Genomic DNA, 19,284 nt, shown 5'->3' with positions numbered 1-19,284 from the left:
CATGAGTGTCATGTTAACTCGTGTTTTTATGTTCGTCACACAGTCACGTCACAAGATACCAATTTTGGTGCACATTCGATGAACCAAGCGACCAGGAGAGCACAAAGTCGTAGGCGGCTAGATAGATAGATAGATAGATAGATAGATAGATAGATAGATAGATAGATAGATAGATAGATAGATAGATAGATAGATAGATAGATAGATAGATAGATAGATAGATAGATAGATAGATAGATAGATACGCTCGAAGTCGCAGAAGTTCGCCATGAAATGCTTCGCATTTAAAAACGTACTTCAAAACAACGAGGAGAAAAATTCAAACTGGGGTTTATCCCCACTTAAAAAGATTACACGCCATGTTCCCTACGTGCTATCGAAGTTCCTGCCCCTGGTGCGGAGGAAGCCCTACACTCTATCACATTACCTGGGGCTGCTCTAAACTCCCCCCACATCTGACACACACAGGCACGAAACCAACACACACGTTGGAGCAGTGGGAGGCGCAACTGTCCAGCTCAGACCTGGCCGATCAGCAAGCGCTGATCGACCAGGTTGAACGGGCGGCCAAGGCCAGTGGGGCCCTCGACTAGGGCTCCCCCCAAAAGAATTTTTTATTGTAAATAAAGTTTATCTCTCTCAAAACAACGAAACATGTCGCGTGCAACCTCTTGGATGCGTGCACGCCGAAAAATTTTTATATGAGATGGAACTTACGTCTCTCAGGCAGAAAACAACGAAGAAGTGAGAGTTGTTGCACGTGCACGGCCGCTGTTTTTTTTATGTAGCGGCCGTGGCACGTGCTTCGCGCTCTCCGGCAAGTGATACACAACAGCGGCCGTGACACTGGGTTCCAGCTTGGAATACCTCACATGAGATGGCGCTAGATGCCTCGCGGTGAAAGCCACGTTCGCCGCAAATATGGGACAGCCGGCGTTGAGGTCAGCACGCGTTTCTTTTATGTTGCTTGTTCGGCGTCTTTCGGTATGTCGCGAATTCGCGACAACCGGCAGTAAAGGGTTACTTGTAGTCGAACTCTCTCACGTCATCGGGATCATTTCCAAAATGTGCCGCTTGTGGCGCTCATCGTGTGATACGTTTAGCTTAATTTCTCGGTAAGTAGGGCACTGCTGTTGATAATATTGCCGTTTTAGACGTTGTCATACATTGAGCTTTCACTCTGACATAAATCGTTATTTGCCTTTAGTGTCCCTTTAACGTGCACGTAATTCTAAGCACATGGGCCTCCAGTATTTAGCCTCCATCGAGATGCGGCCGCAGCGGCAGGGAGAGCCTGGATTCAATCCTGCGACCTCCGGGTCAGCAGTCAAGCACCATAACCGCTAGACCATCGCGGCAGGTCCTGTCTCGTTTACAACGTTGCATTTCGGACATCGCGTCTTACGGGTTACAATGAACAAATATAGACAGTGCAGAATGGCTATGCGGCAGCTGATGTAGCATGAACTTCACACAGTCTATGCCCGTCTCCTTCTCTATACAAACATAGAGGCAGTCTTCTTGGAGAGGAAGACTGCCTCTCCAGGAAATAAATAATTGGGGGAAAAAAAGGTCATTCTGCCTTAAGAGGCAGAGAGATGGACCGTGAATTTATATTTTTTGGTATAATAACAGATTTAATCAATGTTTTGATTAAATCTATGTCATTAGGACAACATGAAACAAGGAAGTTTTTTTTTTTTCTTTTTTTTCTCCTTCGAGCCTGGTGGCAGACATGTCACCGCCCCGTTATAAAGGGGACGCTCATAGCATCCATCCATCCAGGAACGTAGCCTCGAACCTGTGCGCCGTGCCGCCGTCCTCCTCCCACTGGTATGTGCGGATGGTCGTTACAGTGTCAACTGTGTGAACAGTGATAACTGTGCGAATTAGAGTAATTCTCATGTGCGCATTGTGTTCTGGAAGTTCCTCCCCAACAGCCCGTACGGTGCGCAATAGCACAAGCTAACAAAATGTGCTTGATGATAGATGGCGTTGCTATAGAGATATATCAGCACTCTCACGAAAGCGACCGCTGTGAAGATAAAAGTGAAAGTCGAAAATCCTTGTAATTTTGAGAGTCCTGTCTAGTCTCACTGAACGCGGATGTTATCTTGATTACGTCATATAGAAGCGTTTTTATAGAATAGCATGTCACAAAGAATGCAATGAGCGTTTAACTGAAGCAACAGCGCACTCGCTGTGGTAAGTTTTGCCGGGTGCAACATCCAGAATAATAGCTTATTATGCCTTAGAACTTCAAGAGCGAGCTACGTCCACGTGCGTTTTAGACAACCTCTTCGTTTTGTGCTGTAAGCGAAAGTAACAAGCTGGCACAACCCACCTTCCATCCCGTATGGACTTACCACTTCGGTCAGGGGCGTAGCCAGGGGGGGGGGGGGGTTCAACCCTCCCCCCCCAACAATTTTTCAGTTTTGCTTGCGTATATATACACGCGCATATACAAACGCACGCACGAACACACATAAAGTATGGTTGAACCCTCCCCCCCCCCCCCCCCCCCCAAAAAAAAAAAAAAAACTTTCTGGCTACGCCCCTGACTTCGGTGCCGCAATAAGGTCATACATTAAACGGCTAAGCGACCCAATTTGATAACCACGAAGACAGAGACAGTGATAAAAGAAAACACCTTTATATCAAGTTATTTACAACGATACATAATGTAAAGACGGCGTATATATACAATAAGATGCAGCCCCAGAAACACGGGGACGAGATGCATGTTCTTGCATTGATTTAGCAAAGTTTGAGGTGTAGTACTAACAAGTGAACAATAAACTTCCAAGACACGATCACAGTTCAGTGGTCGAAGCAATCACAACCGATTGCCGTACGCGAACCAGCGCTGTTAAGTTGAGAGTAAACGCACAACATTGCGTACACTGAACACTGAAGCTTTTTTTTTTTTTTTTGTCGGTTTCCATTGGCTTACACGTGAAAACAAACTACAGGTCTGCGATAAAGCTTCATCGCTCTAAGTAGTGACGTCATACCAGCGCTATAAAGAGATAAAAATTTATGATAAATGGTAAACAAACGCCCCAGACTTTCAAGGCCAGCATAAAAATACGAGATGAGTTGTGATAAGGGACTCCTTCGGAGGCTTGATATCGTACCGCGTGTCTATACTCTACAAACTGTATAAGCTTGCAGAGACAATACAGGCTCGCGGTCGGACTTTTTTAAAAGTTAAGATATATGTCGCGAAAAAAATGGGATCAGATTCTCGAGCAAACCGAATGACGAGCAAGCATCTCGAACTCGATGGAAGTAACTATAATGATAATGCATCTTGCGCGCTAAATCACTCTTCGACCAGAGCCTGGAACAGTAATTTTCCGACAATGACGATTGACTGCTTAGTGCCTAAACCTTTCTGTCGTTAAGAAACACAAATACTGATAATGTACATGTTTTAAATACGCTAAGTATTGCTCCTTATTGAGAAGAAGAAAGAAGGGGAGAAGCGAATCATGTGACCAAAGCTGCCGTTTCTCGTTTTGGGTCGCACCACAATGCAGCGCCCAGCGTATGACCAATACTGGTGACTGCAGTGATGATTTTACTTCACTAAACCCGCAGTAAAAAAAAAAAACCTGATTTAATTTTTATTTTTGTAAATGGTAGAATCCAGTGCTCACTAAACAGAAAGAAAGCTGTCGAGCGTATATGATGTTTCGTCAAATTAAGATACTTCAAGTGTCTTCAGCAAGTACATGCGGGCATAGAACTCAACGTACAACCTGATTTCGTACCTGTAACGAGCAAGCCACCCCATCTTATCATCTTGAGACGCAGCTCGGTTTTATCACACGCTAACGCGATCAAGATGACCCTTCCAGATAAGCAAGTAAGTACACTTATAGTAATCATAATTACTACAAAAGACAGCTAATCACTGTATTCGGCTGTTACGGCTATACACCAACGACGGGAACTAAATGAACAACCTTCGATCATATCAAAGATCTCATAACTTCTACAAAACGCAGTGGCGATAGAACTGTACAGCCTCCGAGCATATCGCCTTGCTCTGTGAAGTCACTGGTCTGAACACCCTGACAAAAAAAAAACAGAAAAGAAAAAAAAAACACATTCTTAACTAAAACTAATCAGGAGAGGGACACATGAGACAAGGCTATAGATGATATGTCCTGTAAAACTAGCTTTGCCTAACAACGCTAATCACACGAGGAGCACCATTCCGAGTGTTCCTTCCGTACCCTTCATCGTGTACCATTTTCCTTTCGTTCCAGCCTTGCAGGTTTACCTATTATCACCGCGTACCGATTCCTGCGATAAGTACCGTTCAGTATAGCCAACCCTTATTCGTTATCTCAGCTGCTCGCCTCAGTGTCGAGGCCAGAGTGACTGCGAGAATCTAACGGGACAACACAGATGAATTATTCAACAACGCTTAGATGAAAAAAATATATATACTAGTTAAAACTCCTAAACACTTTCACAACTGTGAACACTCTTCTGAGTCCGCACTTTCCATCTCAGCGAGAAGATGGCACTTCGAAGCGGCGTGCTGACAATCCCGTCAAGCATCGCAGCCGCAGTAACTTTGATCGCTGCCCGCAGAAGAGGCATATAAGGGGGAAGCCAGGAACGCCCAGCATTTTGGGGGGCGAGAGTAGTACGCTTTTCAGTTCCTGAGGTCGTTGCACTTGGCGCAATCGTCCATCACCTCGTGGTACTCTTCGATCTGCAGGGTCAGCTCGAAGATGTCGTAATTGGAACGGATCATGCGCGAGCACGACTTGAGCACTTGCATGGCGTCCTCGTTCGGCCCTGCACACGTGGAGACGGCAAAAATAGAGAGTTTCTTAGTTTGTCTCTTAAGCTTCTATCCGTTTACAGTTTACCGAGTAACCGAGAATCTTGCTACGGCAATGACGCTGGCAGCGACATCTGATGATGCAGAGTCCTACCAGGGGCGCGCACAAATAATACTGATGTAATAGTTGTTGGGGTTTTACGTCCCAAAACCACGATAAAGTTACGAAAGACGCCACAGTGGAGGGCTCCGGAGATTTCAACCAGCTGAGGTTCTTTCAAGGGTCACTAAAGAGCAAAACGATTTTTCTCGCATTAGTAAACTACTCTTTCACGATACCAAAAACACCACGCTTGCCGCGAGAAGACGCTTAGTAACCGAGAAATCGTGCAAAAAGAAAATGTGGGTGGCGACGCCACCTTGAAGTTTCCGCACCATTCGCCGCGAAGTCACATGTTTTGACGGCGCCCACTTGGGCCTGCATAGTTCCTTAACGGTAAAAATAAAGTACACTGTCCTCTGAGAGAGCCATAGAGTTAACATACCAAGTTTGAGGAAATTTTGTTGAGCCAATGGCGCCAAAATACAATCAGCTAATACTGCAGTGAGCTACTTGTTAAGCTTTACTACTGGTGTAATGTTCGGCAGTGAGAATCGTCAATCAGCAGAAATTTTCTGGTTTACATCGACAAGAAGACTAATGCATCATGAAAAAATGTTCCGTAAACATCGTAGTTGGAGAACATGCCCCAAGACTTCGCTATACCACCTTTGGTATTGCCTTACACGGCTCTGGAAACCCCGCATTCCGCAAACGGCATGAAGTTATCAAATGAGCTTTCTAGGTAGAGTGTGCGTTTTCGAGGCTAAGCTAGCGGCATCTGAAACATTATTTACAAACTTAACAGGTCCACTTAATTATTTAATGGTGAACCTCATGCACGTTTAAAAAAAATAAAAGGGACACAAACCACAAGCAAATGCAAATACAGACGCAATCAGCCATGATGAGTATAGCATAAGGAGATGCTTTTCTGAGACAGGTCGCAGTGACAGCTGAAAATGTTCATATGTAAAATATTAGTATTTTTATTGACTGTCTCACATCTACGGGGCATAGCACTCCCGAAATAACGCAGGAGACATGACACATGCCTTAGATTTGATGTGGTCTGTTTAATTGGACTGGAAGCTCAGAAAACGAGTTATACTTTCTTTTTCTTATTTATCCGTCCCCATTGCAACGTGACCTTCGCGAACACAGGGTCGAGATGGTCCCACTACATAAACCTCATTAACAAAAACTAGAGGCTAAGCCACCAGAATAGGTTAAATACCTCATTGCTTATCAGTTTTTTTTTTTTACTCTTCTTTATGAATAACAGTGCGGAAAATGTAGAAAGAGTACGAAAATGAATATTTTTTATGGCCTCCACTTGGCTACTCGCATGCAGAGCTACACAGGCAAAGCTAAAGCATGAGTCCGCTATATCAGTAGTCGGTCGCAACCTAAAAATAAACATAAGCTCCACCCACAGCCATGGGCCTTCCACGCAAGCCGAACTCGCATAGGTGCTCCATCGAATTGCACTTGCTTATTTTCGTGACGTCATGCGCTCCCGCGTGCGCAAGGCAGTTAAAGTTTTCCGTACAGGTATAAGTGTTTGTGGCTGAATTTGAATATAAGATTTGAGCGTCCCGACAACATTCATCAATTATCCTGACATCAGTACTCAGACAAATATAACTTATAGTCAGAAGCGATGAAATTTATTTTCCAGTATGCCTAGTCTTCACATTAGCAGACAGAGAGCGCTTCTAACGAAAGCTAGCTGGTACGATTCTGTTAAAAGGTGAAGGGCCGATAAGCCGCAGTTTTGTATGTGTGTATGTGTGTGTATGTGTGTGTATGTGTGTAAGGGGGGGGGGGGAGGCTTACATTCGTTGTCAGGCTGTAACCAACTGCATAGTTAACGTAACACCGGAACTTTGCGTCACGCCAGTCGGTCGAATAGGCACACGTTTATATACTCACGGATGACAATGTGCGCGGAGAGCGCGATTTTGTCCATGGAGAGGGCCCAGATGCGCAGGTTGTGCACCATGTGCACTCCGGGCTGCTGCGCGAGGAGCGTGAGCACCTGGCGGAAGTCGATGCTGCTCGGCTTGCCTTCCATCAGCACGGTCAGGGCTTCGCGCAGGATGGCCATCGTGGACAACAGCACCAGCACCGAAAACAGGAAGGTGCACAGAGGGTCCGCGATGCGGTACTCGGGCTGCGCGTAAACGTGTCGAAGCTGTTTGCTTATAATAGTCGAGAGCGAAGCGGTAATCACATCGGGGTCAAAAAACACTTTGTCGCCAAAAAAAAAAGCATCATTCGAATGACGGCTGTTTGGTTTGTACGAACTTCATTTTGAAACTTCATGCGAGTTTTCCGAGTTGTCTTATCAAAGTACAACCGGATGTGCCATGATTCGTGATGGTACGAACGCGCAGGTGCGATCCACTCTTAAAGGAAACACAATAGAGTGATAAAGGGAGCACAGGTGTCACTTTCTCTCTATTAGCAAGGGAACATACGTCCAGCTTTACGGAACGTGTTTGGCAGTGCATTTAGTTGGGCCAGTTGGTTCTGCATGTCGATGAAGTGGATGCGCTTGAAGGACGAGGACGAAGAAGAGACGGGACACACAGTGCGCAACTTACAACTTGTTTATTGGAAAAAAGGGTATTTGTTGCGAGATATGACTGTGCACTGCTCAAATTTCGGGGTGCAGGAGCACTTTTGGCAGTGAGTTGCGAGATGACCGTTGTTACCGTTCCTGACATTATTGCTGTGTTCCCTTAGACGCTCGTTTAGGCAGCGCCCAGTTTGTCCTATATATACCTTTCCACATGAAAGTGGAATGTTGTACACAACACCCTTCTGGCACTGAACGGATTTAACCCTGTGTTTAACGTCGCAGATGAGAGGCGCACTGGAACAGGGCTCTGTCAATCTGTACAGTCTTGATCATTTCTGCGGAGCGGAAAATGCTACCTCCAATCAAATGCTACCTCCAACCTCGTAATCAATCGGCGAGGCTCGTAGTTGAAGCAAAATATATTTTAGAATGCGCAGAATCGTGTGTCAGCATAGCATCATTGACATTATCTAAGAAAGAGATAGCATTTTTGAGTGCTCAGTAACGTGTAACGCACAGGCCTTGTGTAACGTGCTTAAGTGTATATAAGTGACGCTACCCTTTTTTCCAATAAACAAGTTGTAAGTTGCGCACTGTGTGTCCCGTCTCTTCTTCGTCCTCGTCCTTCAAGCGCATCCACTTCATCGACGTGTTTGGCAGTTTATGGCACCGGTACCTCTCCGTGCCCTATTTACTGCAGAACGTTAACGAGTACTTGCACAGAAATAGCCAACTGCAAACCGAAAGTCGCGCATTAGAACGTTTCTTCAAACAGTGAACCGCATTGTACCAATTCGTGTTTAGCGCGTATTGATGCTAGGTATATGTGTACTGGAATTACGGCGGATAAAGGAACGCAATGCAGCGGCGTGCCTTTTGTGCCTTTGTTGTACTGGGCCGTTGCATTTTCCCGTGTTCGCTGCTGTAAGCACTATTCGTGTTGTCGGACCAATAAAAGGTTTATCCCCTTTCTTTCAATCGGTAAAATTGGCGACCGATACCCAGCTCTCCTAAAGCCCTTAATTTTAAGTGCGCTACAGATGGAAATTTTAACAGACACTGTATAAGCCGTTCTGAAGGTGTTCACGCAGGCAGTGCATTCTTGGTAATAATTTTATGTGTCGGTGTACTGGCCCGTACAACAATAATCTGCAGCACAGAAATCTTTTACGGTGTACTATACAGTGTTAGTGAAGAGCAGTGAAGGACAGCTGTGCGATGAAAAACACGAAATATCTTGCAGTTTCAAGGGGACCAATTTAGCAAAAGAATAGTGAACCGTTCCAGTGCCGGTGCATATTCATATGTGGAGTTTATCTACAGGTAACTCTCATTGTAAGCTCTAAGTTTCAATGGTATTCAAGTTGTGGCTGCACGCGGAAGCACCGCTTAGTCGATGCGCAGTTTATAACTTGCAAATAACACAGATACCGAACGGGAGCCCTACAACTTAACAAAATTAAGTAGCACAGCTTGAGGACGCGCACAGAGCTCAGAAAATAAGGCACTTTAAAATTTATTTTCGTTTTATTGTAGTCAACGCCTGAAAACCAACAGCTGGCCTGGTGGAAATAAAGCGTATGTTAATAGGGACCGCGGCAATATCTCAGTAAGGTTTATTGTCGACAGCTTTTCGTTAGTGTTGTCCTCCTATACTGCCGCAATTCGCACGTTGTGTGGTATGCATTCAAAAACATGTCAATCTTCAAACCGACACGCTGTTACCGTATACTGTTTGGCATTACCGAATCTGCAGGACACGGGAACAACAGTCGTGAAGAGTTGTTCAGAATAGCACTTATTGTTGGCGAAAATGTTAGGTGTCTGGTAGTGGTTCATTGACTGCTAAAAAAACTGTTCCAATTCAATTACTGGAATTCATTATTATTAACAGATGCTTGATGACTCCCCTTTATGCAGTGACTACAAAAGAACTGATGCAAAAACAAAAAGCGCACGTGCAAATACTATGCGTTATAGGTAAGTTATTGAACAAGTACGATAGAATGAGATACACGACAGTACAACGTACTTTTGCCTCTATTCACATCTCTTTTAATGAGAAAAACTCATTTGTCCTTGGCATCACATTGCCATCCATAGCATGCTGGATGGATAGATACATTCACTGCTGGGACATTTGGAATGCTGGTTTTGGTAGATCATACGACATATTCGATTATCTGTCCACGAATTAAAATCACACGTAAATTTGTAAACTATGGCAGAACACTTCCTTGATCCCCATTAACCGAAACAGCGACACATTTTGCTCCACGATTCCACGTTTCTCCGAAACGAGGCTTCTGACATTAAGAGATCTACGTTATAAGAGACGTACGTGCATGAGTCAGTGCTCCGCGCGCGCGCATTTTCCTCTGAGCGCTATCGTCTTTGGAGCTGCTCAAGTATATAAAAAGAACTTGCATACGGATAGACTGTTCTTATGTTTAAAACTGCATGCGGTGCGCACAAAAGACGAAGGGCACGACCAGGTCAGCGAAATAGGCGCCCTTTTCGTAGGGCTGTATATAGTTTAAACATGAACACTCACCGACTCAACCAACTTTCAGGTGTACAACATTGTCCTTGAAAAGAAGAGTTTGACAAGTGCGGAAGTAAATGGAACGCAAAAGGATACGAACGACAGCGCCTGTCTATGTCTTTCGTGTTCCTTTATGTATATGTGATGACGCTGACGAAAAACACTGTGTCAGGAATTGAGGAACGAAACGAAGACTAGAGGAGACTAGAGGCGGACACGAGACTAGAGGAGAAGGGAAGTTGGGTCCTCGTCGGGTGTATTGAAACACCTTTAGCCCAGTTTCCTCGGTATACAGTGTTCGGCTGTACACCAGAATAGAAACTTTATATATATATATATATATATATATATATATATATATATATATATATATATATATATATATATATATATATATATATATTATTGACATGTGCACATACGGCGCCGTCCCGAGCTAGTATAGGCGTATAGACTTACGCGATGCCGTGACTAGCAGATTCATATAGGCGGTAGGAGACAAGCGCAGCGGTGGTCGAATGGTTGCAGCGTCCTCCTTCAATGCGGGAGGTATTGGGTTCGATTCCCAGTGCCGCCGGGCACTCACCGGTTCTTCTAATAGGGATAGAAGGTATACCCCAGCCTGGTAATCGGTGTTGTGGGTATTTCTCAAGAAAGTGGCCCTTTCTTTTCTCTGCCTTCTTTACTCCGCTCCCTACAACGACGCTGAGCCGTGCTCCCTTATGGGTTGCAGAAATATGCGTCTTTCTTAACCTTAAACAACTTTTACTGTGAGACCGTAGAAAGTGAAAGACACAAGGCGAACAGCCCGATGTAGTAGAAATTATGTTATTTGAAGACAAAGCACGCCGCCTTTGTCTCGTCTTCGTTTGGCTCCTATAGCTGCTTCTTTTAGAGACGATAGTCTTTCTTGGGGAACTTAAACGCAGAAATTTTAGTCTGTCTTTCTGTCTGTCGGCACGTCCCTCGATTCAGCCACTCGGCCAAAGTTGAACCACTTGCCCAAGGGCCAGCCATCGTGAACGGCTGACTAGGTTCATACTTGTGTACATTGTTGATCAAAAAGCAAACATTACGCATGTCTGAGGCGCAGCATCACTAGGTAAGTATTAGGTGGTGTGTTCTTTTAATAGAAAATACATGGATACGTAATTCTAGAGACCCTAGTTTCTTAAGCTGCGCTTAAAATGCGACTGAAACTTGGCTTCCTCCGTGCCCTCTGCACGAGCTCATTGTTGTGTTTCGGTTTCGGTTCAGAATTGCACTGTACGAATGCCATGGGGCGCCGCTCTGGCATTCCTGCTTTACCCAGGCGACGTGAATATAAAAGAGTGTGTGGAGAGTACTCGTTGAGTGCGGACGTTTCTTCTGCTTCGGCGCTTCGCGCCAAACCGCGTGTTCGGGCTGGCTGGCGTCCCCGCCGGTCGCGTTGGTCACCGCCGGTCTTCGCCTGCTGCTGCGCCGGGACTACGAGCCTGCAACACAGCATTCACGTTGCCCGACGTATTGCCAGATGGCGTTCATATCTCACGCAGCGCCTCTTCTATCGTCTTTAGACGACATTTGCAGCGAAGCACGCAGATACGCGGCCAATTTTTTCCTTCCAGTTCGGTAATGTACCAACCCACCGAATCCAAAATCCTTAATGTCCTGCCCATTGTGCGTCACGACCTCAGTTACCAAAAAATATTCTTATAGCGTCTGTACTATAAGTAAACTTGGAGGACGATTGAGCTTCGCCTTCGAGAGTAGAACGCGACAGCGTATTCGGGCCCCCGTACGCATCGCCTTCACAAGTGCTAGCCTAGCTTCAGTTCTCGGTGCATGCCTCAACCGTGCCGTAAGAAAACGAAAGACTGCGCGTAATATTCGCCGTTTCAAACTATCCCAGAATGCCCACTGCAAGTACAGTTGCAAAATGACTACTACGCCATATTTATTCCTTTTGCGAATCAGCGAAAGGCCCACTACGCGTATACGGAGGAACACGCGAACCTACGCAGCTGCTCACTTTGTTGATGTTTCTGCTGCTGCTGGTGAGGATTAAATATATCTGAGCGCTTTGTAATGGGTGTGCTTTAAAACATCCACTCGTTGCACAGTTGACATGCTTTGACGCCTGGCGCGATTCTACGCTTCTGCCAAGCAATGTTACATGCGTTAAGGTGACTCCTTCCACTACATGACATTAATATATAGTGTTTTTTTCTTTCCGAAGCAGTTTCAAGCAATAGCATGACTCTGTGGTAGAACACCTGCTTGCAACGCAGACGGCCCGGGTTCGATTCTCACTCGAACCTAAGATTTTTATTATTTATTTTATTTTCACCTTTTCTGATTTTTCGCTCACGGACCAGATAACTCTTCGCTCACAACCACCGACGCCAACACCGACGCCGACACCGGAATTTCTGCGAAACGAGCCCTTTAATGCTATCGCGTTAATATTGCACTGTTAAAGGTGCTCCTTTGTTCCCAATACGTACGTAACAACTACGTAATAACTTACGGCTATAAAATATTTCGTTGCAGGCGATAACGACCACCAAATACACATTACATTAGAAAAGGCGTAATTGAAAACTGAGAAATAATTCTGACCCCTGGTTGCGCGCTGAGATATCTGACCCGAGACTTTGGCAGCGGTTGTTACCGAAGTTTTTTTTGTTTGTTTTTTTTACTGCACTGTCCGCGTCATCCGCTACCCGCTATCATTGTTTTTGCTGGACACGGAATATAATAACAGCTGGAGTTTTACGAGGCAAAAGCACGATATGGTTACGAGGCACGGCATATAGTGGAGAAATGCAAATTAATTTCTTCCACCTGGGGTACTTTAACGTGTACCTAAACTTGAGCACATATGCTGTTCTTGCATCTCGCTCCCACCGAAATGCGGCCGCCCAGGCCAGGAATCGAACACGCGCCCTCGAGCATAGCAGAGCGACACCCTATACCGCTGAACACGAAGAGTCGACAAGAAATTCATTTGTTTCCATCAACGATTCTGTCTTAGTTCTTAAGCGTGAGGGTGATAGTCATGCTAGAACCAAACACCCTTTGCACTCCAATAAAGGTGTTAAATTGTTCAGAACAGCGCTGCAGCGGAGCAAAAAGAAGAGAACAAGGACACGCTTTATCCTCCAGCTGAGATTAACGAGAAAGAGCGCGCGCATATTTAAGCATACTCAACCACATGTGCGCAAACAACCTCTCGCGTCTAAGGATTCTGCATGTGATGTGTCGCATTCTGTCGCATACTGTGATGTGACAGATTGTTTTTGCACGTGCGGTCAATCTCAGCTGGAGGCCAGAGGGTGTCCTTGTTCTCTTCTATTAGGGGCGAAGCTCCTTATGCCGTGGGTCTGTCTATCCTCCGTTTGTTTGTAGCGTTGTAGTAGCCATAGGCGTGCGCACAGGGGGGGGGGGGGGGGGTAGGGGGGGCAGCCGCCCCCCCTAATCATCTGAGAGGGGGGCGCAAAATCTGCCCCGTACATTGACCCTTGTAGTCACCTAAGAGGGGGGGGGGCGCAAAATCTGCCCCATACATTGACTTAGTAGGGTGGGGGGCGCTGCGATGAACCTTTGCCCCCCCCTCCCTCCGATGGGGAACCCTGCGCACGCCTATGGTAGTAGCCAAACCTCCTTGGTAGTAGCCACCTCTAGCTCGTGAGAAGCGCGCGTTCTGGTATGCAGTAGAAGAAGACGACGACGTTGACGAGTGAGACTCTCGTGCGTGTTCGCCTGTGTGGCATTCTTTCTTCTTTACTGCGCGCGTTCTGGTATGCAGTAGAAGAAGAAGACGACGTTGACGAGTGACACTCTCGTTGCGTGTTCGCCTGTGTGGCGTTCTTTCTTCTTTACTACGTCTCGTGTTTTCAACGACACCCGAAGACAACATTTCAGAAGGAACGCGCCATGAGGCTCCCTCTTGGCACACTTTCTCTTTAGCTCGGGGTCGCCAGATGGAAGACAAGGCTGCGGAACGGAGGGCACGGAAGGCGGCGGCAGCGCGCGCTCGCAGACAGAATCCTGAGGTGAGAGCCCGCGAGGCCGAAGCTGCACGTCGACGCCGCGAAGCAGATTCCGCCGTTCGAGCCCGCGAAGCCGAAGCTGCTCGACAAGTTGCACGGCTGCGGCGAGAAGACCCCGCCGTTCGAGCCCGCAAGGCCGAAGCTGCTCGACAAGCTGCATGTCTGCGGCGAGAAGACCCCGCCGTTCGAGCCCGCGAGGCCGAAGCTGCTCGATAAGCTGCACGACTGCGGCGCGAAGACTCCGCCGTTCGAGCCCGCGAGGCCGAAGCTGCACGGCTGCGGCGCGAATCGGATCTTCAAAATGTGAAGGACCGTGAAGCGGCGAGAAAGCGCGCGTACAGGCAGGCAGAGCTCGAGGCTGTGCGAGCACGTGAAGTGGCTGCAAAACGCATCAGGCGGGCTCTGCCCGCAGGCGCCGACGCGCGCTTCCAGCGGAACTTCCTTGATAACAGTTTCGGCCATGTGTGCAACAGATTGTGGTTCTCAAACAATCTAGTCACAATATCTTCCATCAAGAAGGACCACGCTCGCGCCAATGCCATCGCCGTGCTGCAGCGCGAGTTCGCTTCGCCCCACTCATCATCATTCACCACGTGGATATGCTGTGATTTTTTTTGGTCCGTTGTCCACTGCTGCGCAATTTTTTTTTTAATGCATCACCAATGAGCCCAGACTCACACATTGCTTGTACAGAGGCGTCGGAAGCGTTTTTCCGATGTAAAAAAAGCGCGAGTGAAGCAGGTGATGATCATTTACGGTGGCGTGAGTTTGGTTGGCATTCCTGTGGTGGCACGCAAGTTCGCACCTCGTCAACCGCTTATTATCAATGCGTTATGCCTATAGCAAACAAAACGTACCTTACTATAATGTAGGAAAGAAGACTTTTTTTTTAAGGGCTCGTTTTTCTTTGTTAGACACACTATTGATGAGAACTAACAGACAATAATGCCAAGGAAAGTATAGGGGATGTTATTTGTAGTAATTATGATGTAAGTGTGAAGAAAGTAAAGTGGACGAAAAGACAACTCGCCGCCGGCAGGGACCGAACCTGCGACCTTCGAATGCCACCATTGCCTATACATTCGAAGGTCGCAGGTTCGGTCCCTGCCGGTGGCAGGTTATCTTTTCGTCCACTTTATTTTCTTCACATTTACATCATAATTACTACAAATAACATTCCCTATACTGTCCTTGGCATATTGTCTGTTAGTTCTCCTTACTATAATGCATAATTGATACGAAAGAAGAAAATGGAACAATGATCCAGAGATGAAGAATGACCATGTCCTTCTTTGGGAACTTGACCTTAGTATTATAGAACAATTGAAGAGAATGAACAGATGCGTGTTCAAAATAGTTAAAATAAAACGCACACAATGAACACATGCCTGTTCACAATATAGGTGAAATGGAACGAAGTTTAAACGCGCTTTCGTGGCTGAAAAACGAGCGACAGGCGTCTAGTAAAGGGTTAATGCATATATTCTTATACTGCGCGGATTTTTGTACTCGGTTTGAAGCGGGTGACGCCTCTTTGTGGAGCGATCACACAGTTGGCGCTTGTGCGCCTATACGGGGTCTTTCCTGCGTAAGAATAATACAAGCTAAATCTTGCGAAAAATGGCGGGAGTGCGGGGGGGGGGGGAGGTCCAGATTTCTGGGGCACTTAAGAGAAACCCCATCCCTCCCCCGCACTTCCGAAGACAGTGAACCAATCTTACCGGTACCAGATCTCAGGTAACTTCTAACTATAACTCGTTACTTTTTCAGCAAATGCAACTGTAATGTTCGAGTAACGGCAATTTGCAATTACAACACTAACTTTTTACGCGGTAAAGGCAGCGTTCTTACGTCATACCTTTATTAAGTGCATAGGATTGCATCTAACAAATAATGACACTTTATCGTTGAAAGAAACAGCGAGAAAAGAAAAAAAAAGAGGTGGATAACACAGATCTGATAATAACAGGAATTTCTTTGCCTGAAATATAAATCAAAATATGGTATATCGTACGCATTGGTTACCCTTTAATTTCTATTCTTACAGTAACAGAAAACAACAATTCACTTGATCGGCTGTAACCGCATCAAGCTACGTTTTTGAAACTGTAGCTGATAATATATCGTTTGCATTTGTGTCATTTTAACTACTGTCATTTTAACTAACTTACAGCTTAGAAAAAAAACCGACTTCAATTGATCGGCGGTGCCTCTGACAAGTTACGTCATTGAAACTGTAGCTGTAACAGGCTTACATTCCGGCCTTCCTGCAGGTAACCAACTCTAACACTTGTTTTTCGCTGGCAACGTTTCCATGATATGCCCTGGCTCACCACTGCCTACAGGCAACAAGGCCTAACTACTACGACCACGAACGACCTGCGGTTCCCTTCAACTCCCAACCTCCGTTGGAGCTTCTTGGAGTTTGTGGAGGTGACCGGGATCGCTGCCTACTGTTAAGCGCCCGCAAATTGCTGTATACTCCCTTCACCATGCATCAGCCTCCCCCATGATGGGACGAGATCCCGGCTGTTTCTCCGTCTCTTCTACTGCTATCCTCTTTGTTTCCCACTTCCCCTGACGCTGCGCCGTTCTCTCTATATTGGGCTGCAGAATTAAGCGTCATTTCCATAATAAATCACTACTAAGATAGATTTACCAGCGCAAAAAAAGACGAAACATTTAGGAAGGACCCACACACATAGCGCTGCACACACACACTTTCTTGCGCTGGTAAATCTATCTTAATCATGAACCAACTCGCCCAAGCAGCCGTTTTAGCAAATCACTACTAATACGGGGCTCATACATCGTGATCACTCACCCTGAAGAAGATGATGAGTGCCGCCACGAAGACGCCCAGGCTCTGCAGGAAGTCACCGATGACGTGGATGAGTGCGGCGCGGACGTTGATGTTGCCCGATCCGCGCGCCGTGCTGCTGTGGGGACGCGAGCCGCCGTTCTCGATGACTGCGACGCCGTTCGAGGGGTCCTTCAGGTGCGCGTCCTCATCGTCGCCCGCGTGATGCGTCCCGTGCGAGTGGCCGTGTGGCACGCCACCCACTTGCAGCGCCACGCCCATTCTGCGGCGGTAGACCGGAAGGCCAGGGATGCATTAAAGAGACACTAAAGGCAAATAATAGGTCGACGTAGATTATTGAATTAGCGTTCCAGAAACCTCGTAGTGTTTGCTTCGTGCCTAGGAAATGCTTAGTTTGAAAGAAGTTCACGTTTTACTGGCACGCGTACCGTTAGCACAATTCAAACTGCCCGCCTCTGAGAACGGCCTTGTGACGTAGCCATGCGCGCCCGTTACGCGCTCTACTGCCCGACAGACGGCGCAAGGGAGCGACGGGCTTCAGCGGAGCCCAGCCCAGCGAAAACGGAACTTGTTCGCAACGTCAAGAAGTTATTTTTTTAATGAAACAGACTGAAGTGCACCAGTTGCATTTTATCCCGTATTGTAATGCACTAAAATCAGGGCTTCAAGTCAAGGGGGGGGGGGGCGGGGGGGCCCGGCCCCCCTTACAATTTTCTAGGAGGGGCTCGGCCCCCCCTCGGCAAGTCAACTGTAGCACTGCGGCACCCATTTGACAAGCACTGGAGTTGATATTTTTTTAATGCAGTAGTGCTTTGTGGAGGTGAATTATAGCTCTCCAATCTTTTGAACAATGATTTAATCGCAATTAGTTTGATGAGGCATCATCAAAAAAAAAAGAAACAAAGAAACAGGTTTCATCGTACTGCTGGATGCAATTGCCCGAGATGCTGCACACCATGGGTCACCATCATGTTCGACTGAGCTTCTTGGCACAACACACTTTTCAACGAGGCGCCTGTGTGCGTGAGGCTACCTGTTCGTCAATCAGTGAAGGTTCGTTCTTTAGGTCAACAGTCAATCTTCATTCGTTTAGTTGTGTATAACGGGTCTGTTCCAATGCGAAAGACGCATTTATTTTGCCTACTTTTTAGGCAACTTACGTGTAAAAAGATGGCTGACCCTCCGTCATAGAAATCGGTATGACACGAAAGTTAAACGTGTCGTCACAGAAGTAGTTGATTGTTTATAGTGCATTGGTATATGAGAGCTTGCATAATGTCTATTGTTGTTTGGCAGATATAGCACTGCTTGATCTGGACGCACCCACGTTAGAGCCCAGTGGCACATATCCGTACCGAGGACTAACGCCCATGATCACGATTTAACCTTTGCGGTAGCTGAAGTTGTCAAGATATACCTGGATACCGCATATGGTGCATCCCGCGCAAAGAGGGCTTAAAACAAGCGCAGAGTAAAACACTGATACTCTACATGCACTCCTTCAAAGCGTCGTGAAACGCGAATAGAAACGCGACGGGCGTCGTGTCTTCCCTCTAGCCTGGCCGTTAATTCTCACAGGCGAACGGGGAACGTGGTGCGACAGCCAGGGCCCGGCGAGCGTCGGAGAGCTATTTTTCGATATGGATAGATGCTAAGAGCGAGGATTTACGAGGCTTGGGCTAAAGCCGCCACATCGCGGTGTGTGAAAGGCGTTTGACGAAATTACAATTCTCCTATTGGAAAGCGCCCGAATGGGGACGATGGTTGTAGCAACGGATCGTTGCCGGAGCTAATATGCGGAGGCAACGAAGATTTTTTTTTTTTTGAGCCTGGTGGCACACATGTCAGCGCCCCGTTATAAGGGCATGCTCATAGCATCTATCCAAAAGCACTGTGAGAGGAAATGTGAAAGATTTAAAAGGCGCGTTCATGTATCCTCCTGTATGTATTTGGCGGTGGCTCAGTAGGCTAAACGCCCGCCAGCCATCGTCGCCTGACCGAGGAGGTCATGGGTTCGACCTCCTGTCAACGGCACGTTTCTTAGCAGTTTTTCTTTTGCCATCTGATGGCGTTAATTTGCTGACGTATTTCCGTGTCGGAATACGTCATGAAAGTCTTGGGTACCCCGGCATAAAACACTTTCGTGTTAAAATAAAGGTATAGCGTTGTCGGGCCCGAGGTTCTCAGTGCAGTGAGCGAACTAATGTCCTGCTTGCCTAGATTTATTTGGTTTGAGTTCGCATATCGTTATCCTTTGACAACCCAAGTTAGTTTTTAAATTATTTCTAAAATGCCCTCTTTTTAGAGGTGATTGGATTGGCACAGTGAGACAAACACGGGAAATACACTCCGAATGTTATATTTCGTTGTGTAATTCATAAGCATTCGTTCAT

The 19,284-nt window shown here is 46.5% G+C and overlaps 2 protein-coding genes across 4 annotated transcripts in view; one reads left to right on the top strand and one right to left on the bottom strand.

Annotated features, from left to right (window-relative positions):
• LOC119383105 (elongation of very long chain fatty acids protein 4) overlaps positions 1 to 19,284 on the top strand; it is a 225,967-nt gene that overhangs the window by 103,647 nt on the left and 103,036 nt on the right. The gene's annotated exons all lie outside the window — the stretch shown is intronic.
• LOC119383106 (zinc transporter 2) lies at positions 2,638 to 17,170 on the bottom strand. The gene is made up of 3 exons (XM_037651101.2): positions 16,895 to 17,170; positions 6,840 to 7,080; positions 2,638 to 4,818 (listed from the first exon to the last, which is right to left on the bottom strand). The coding sequence occupies exons 1-3, from the start codon at positions 17,150 to 17,152 to the stop codon at positions 4,673 to 4,675; spliced, it is 645 nt and encodes a 214-aa protein (XP_037507029.1). The 5' UTR covers positions 17,153 to 17,170; the 3' UTR covers positions 2,638 to 4,672.

The sequence above is a fragment of the Rhipicephalus sanguineus genome, chromosome 2 (genome assembly GCF_013339695.2).
Source record: "Rhipicephalus sanguineus isolate Rsan-2018 chromosome 2, BIME_Rsan_1.4, whole genome shotgun sequence".
NCBI classification, from domain to species: Eukaryota; Metazoa; Arthropoda; class Arachnida; order Ixodida; family Ixodidae; genus Rhipicephalus; species Rhipicephalus sanguineus.
The sequence above is the reverse complement of the archived record's forward strand: the minus strand, read 5'-3'. Positions and strand labels throughout refer to the sequence as shown.

Excerpts from the sequence above, each read along its gene's own strand:
- LOC119383106 (XM_037651101.2), bottom strand. The coding sequence starts at position 17,152 with ATGGGCGTGGCGCTGCAAGTGGGTGGCGTGCCACACGGCCACTCGCAC. Across the intron at positions 7,081-16,894 it reads CACTCATCATCTTCTTCAGG|CCCGAGTACCGCATCGCGGA; the intron begins GTGAGTGATCAC and ends GTTTACGCGCAG. Across the intron at positions 4,819-6,839 it reads CTCCGCGCACATTGTCATCC|GGCCGAACGAGGACGCCATG; the intron begins GTGAGTATATAA and ends CCACGTGTGCAG.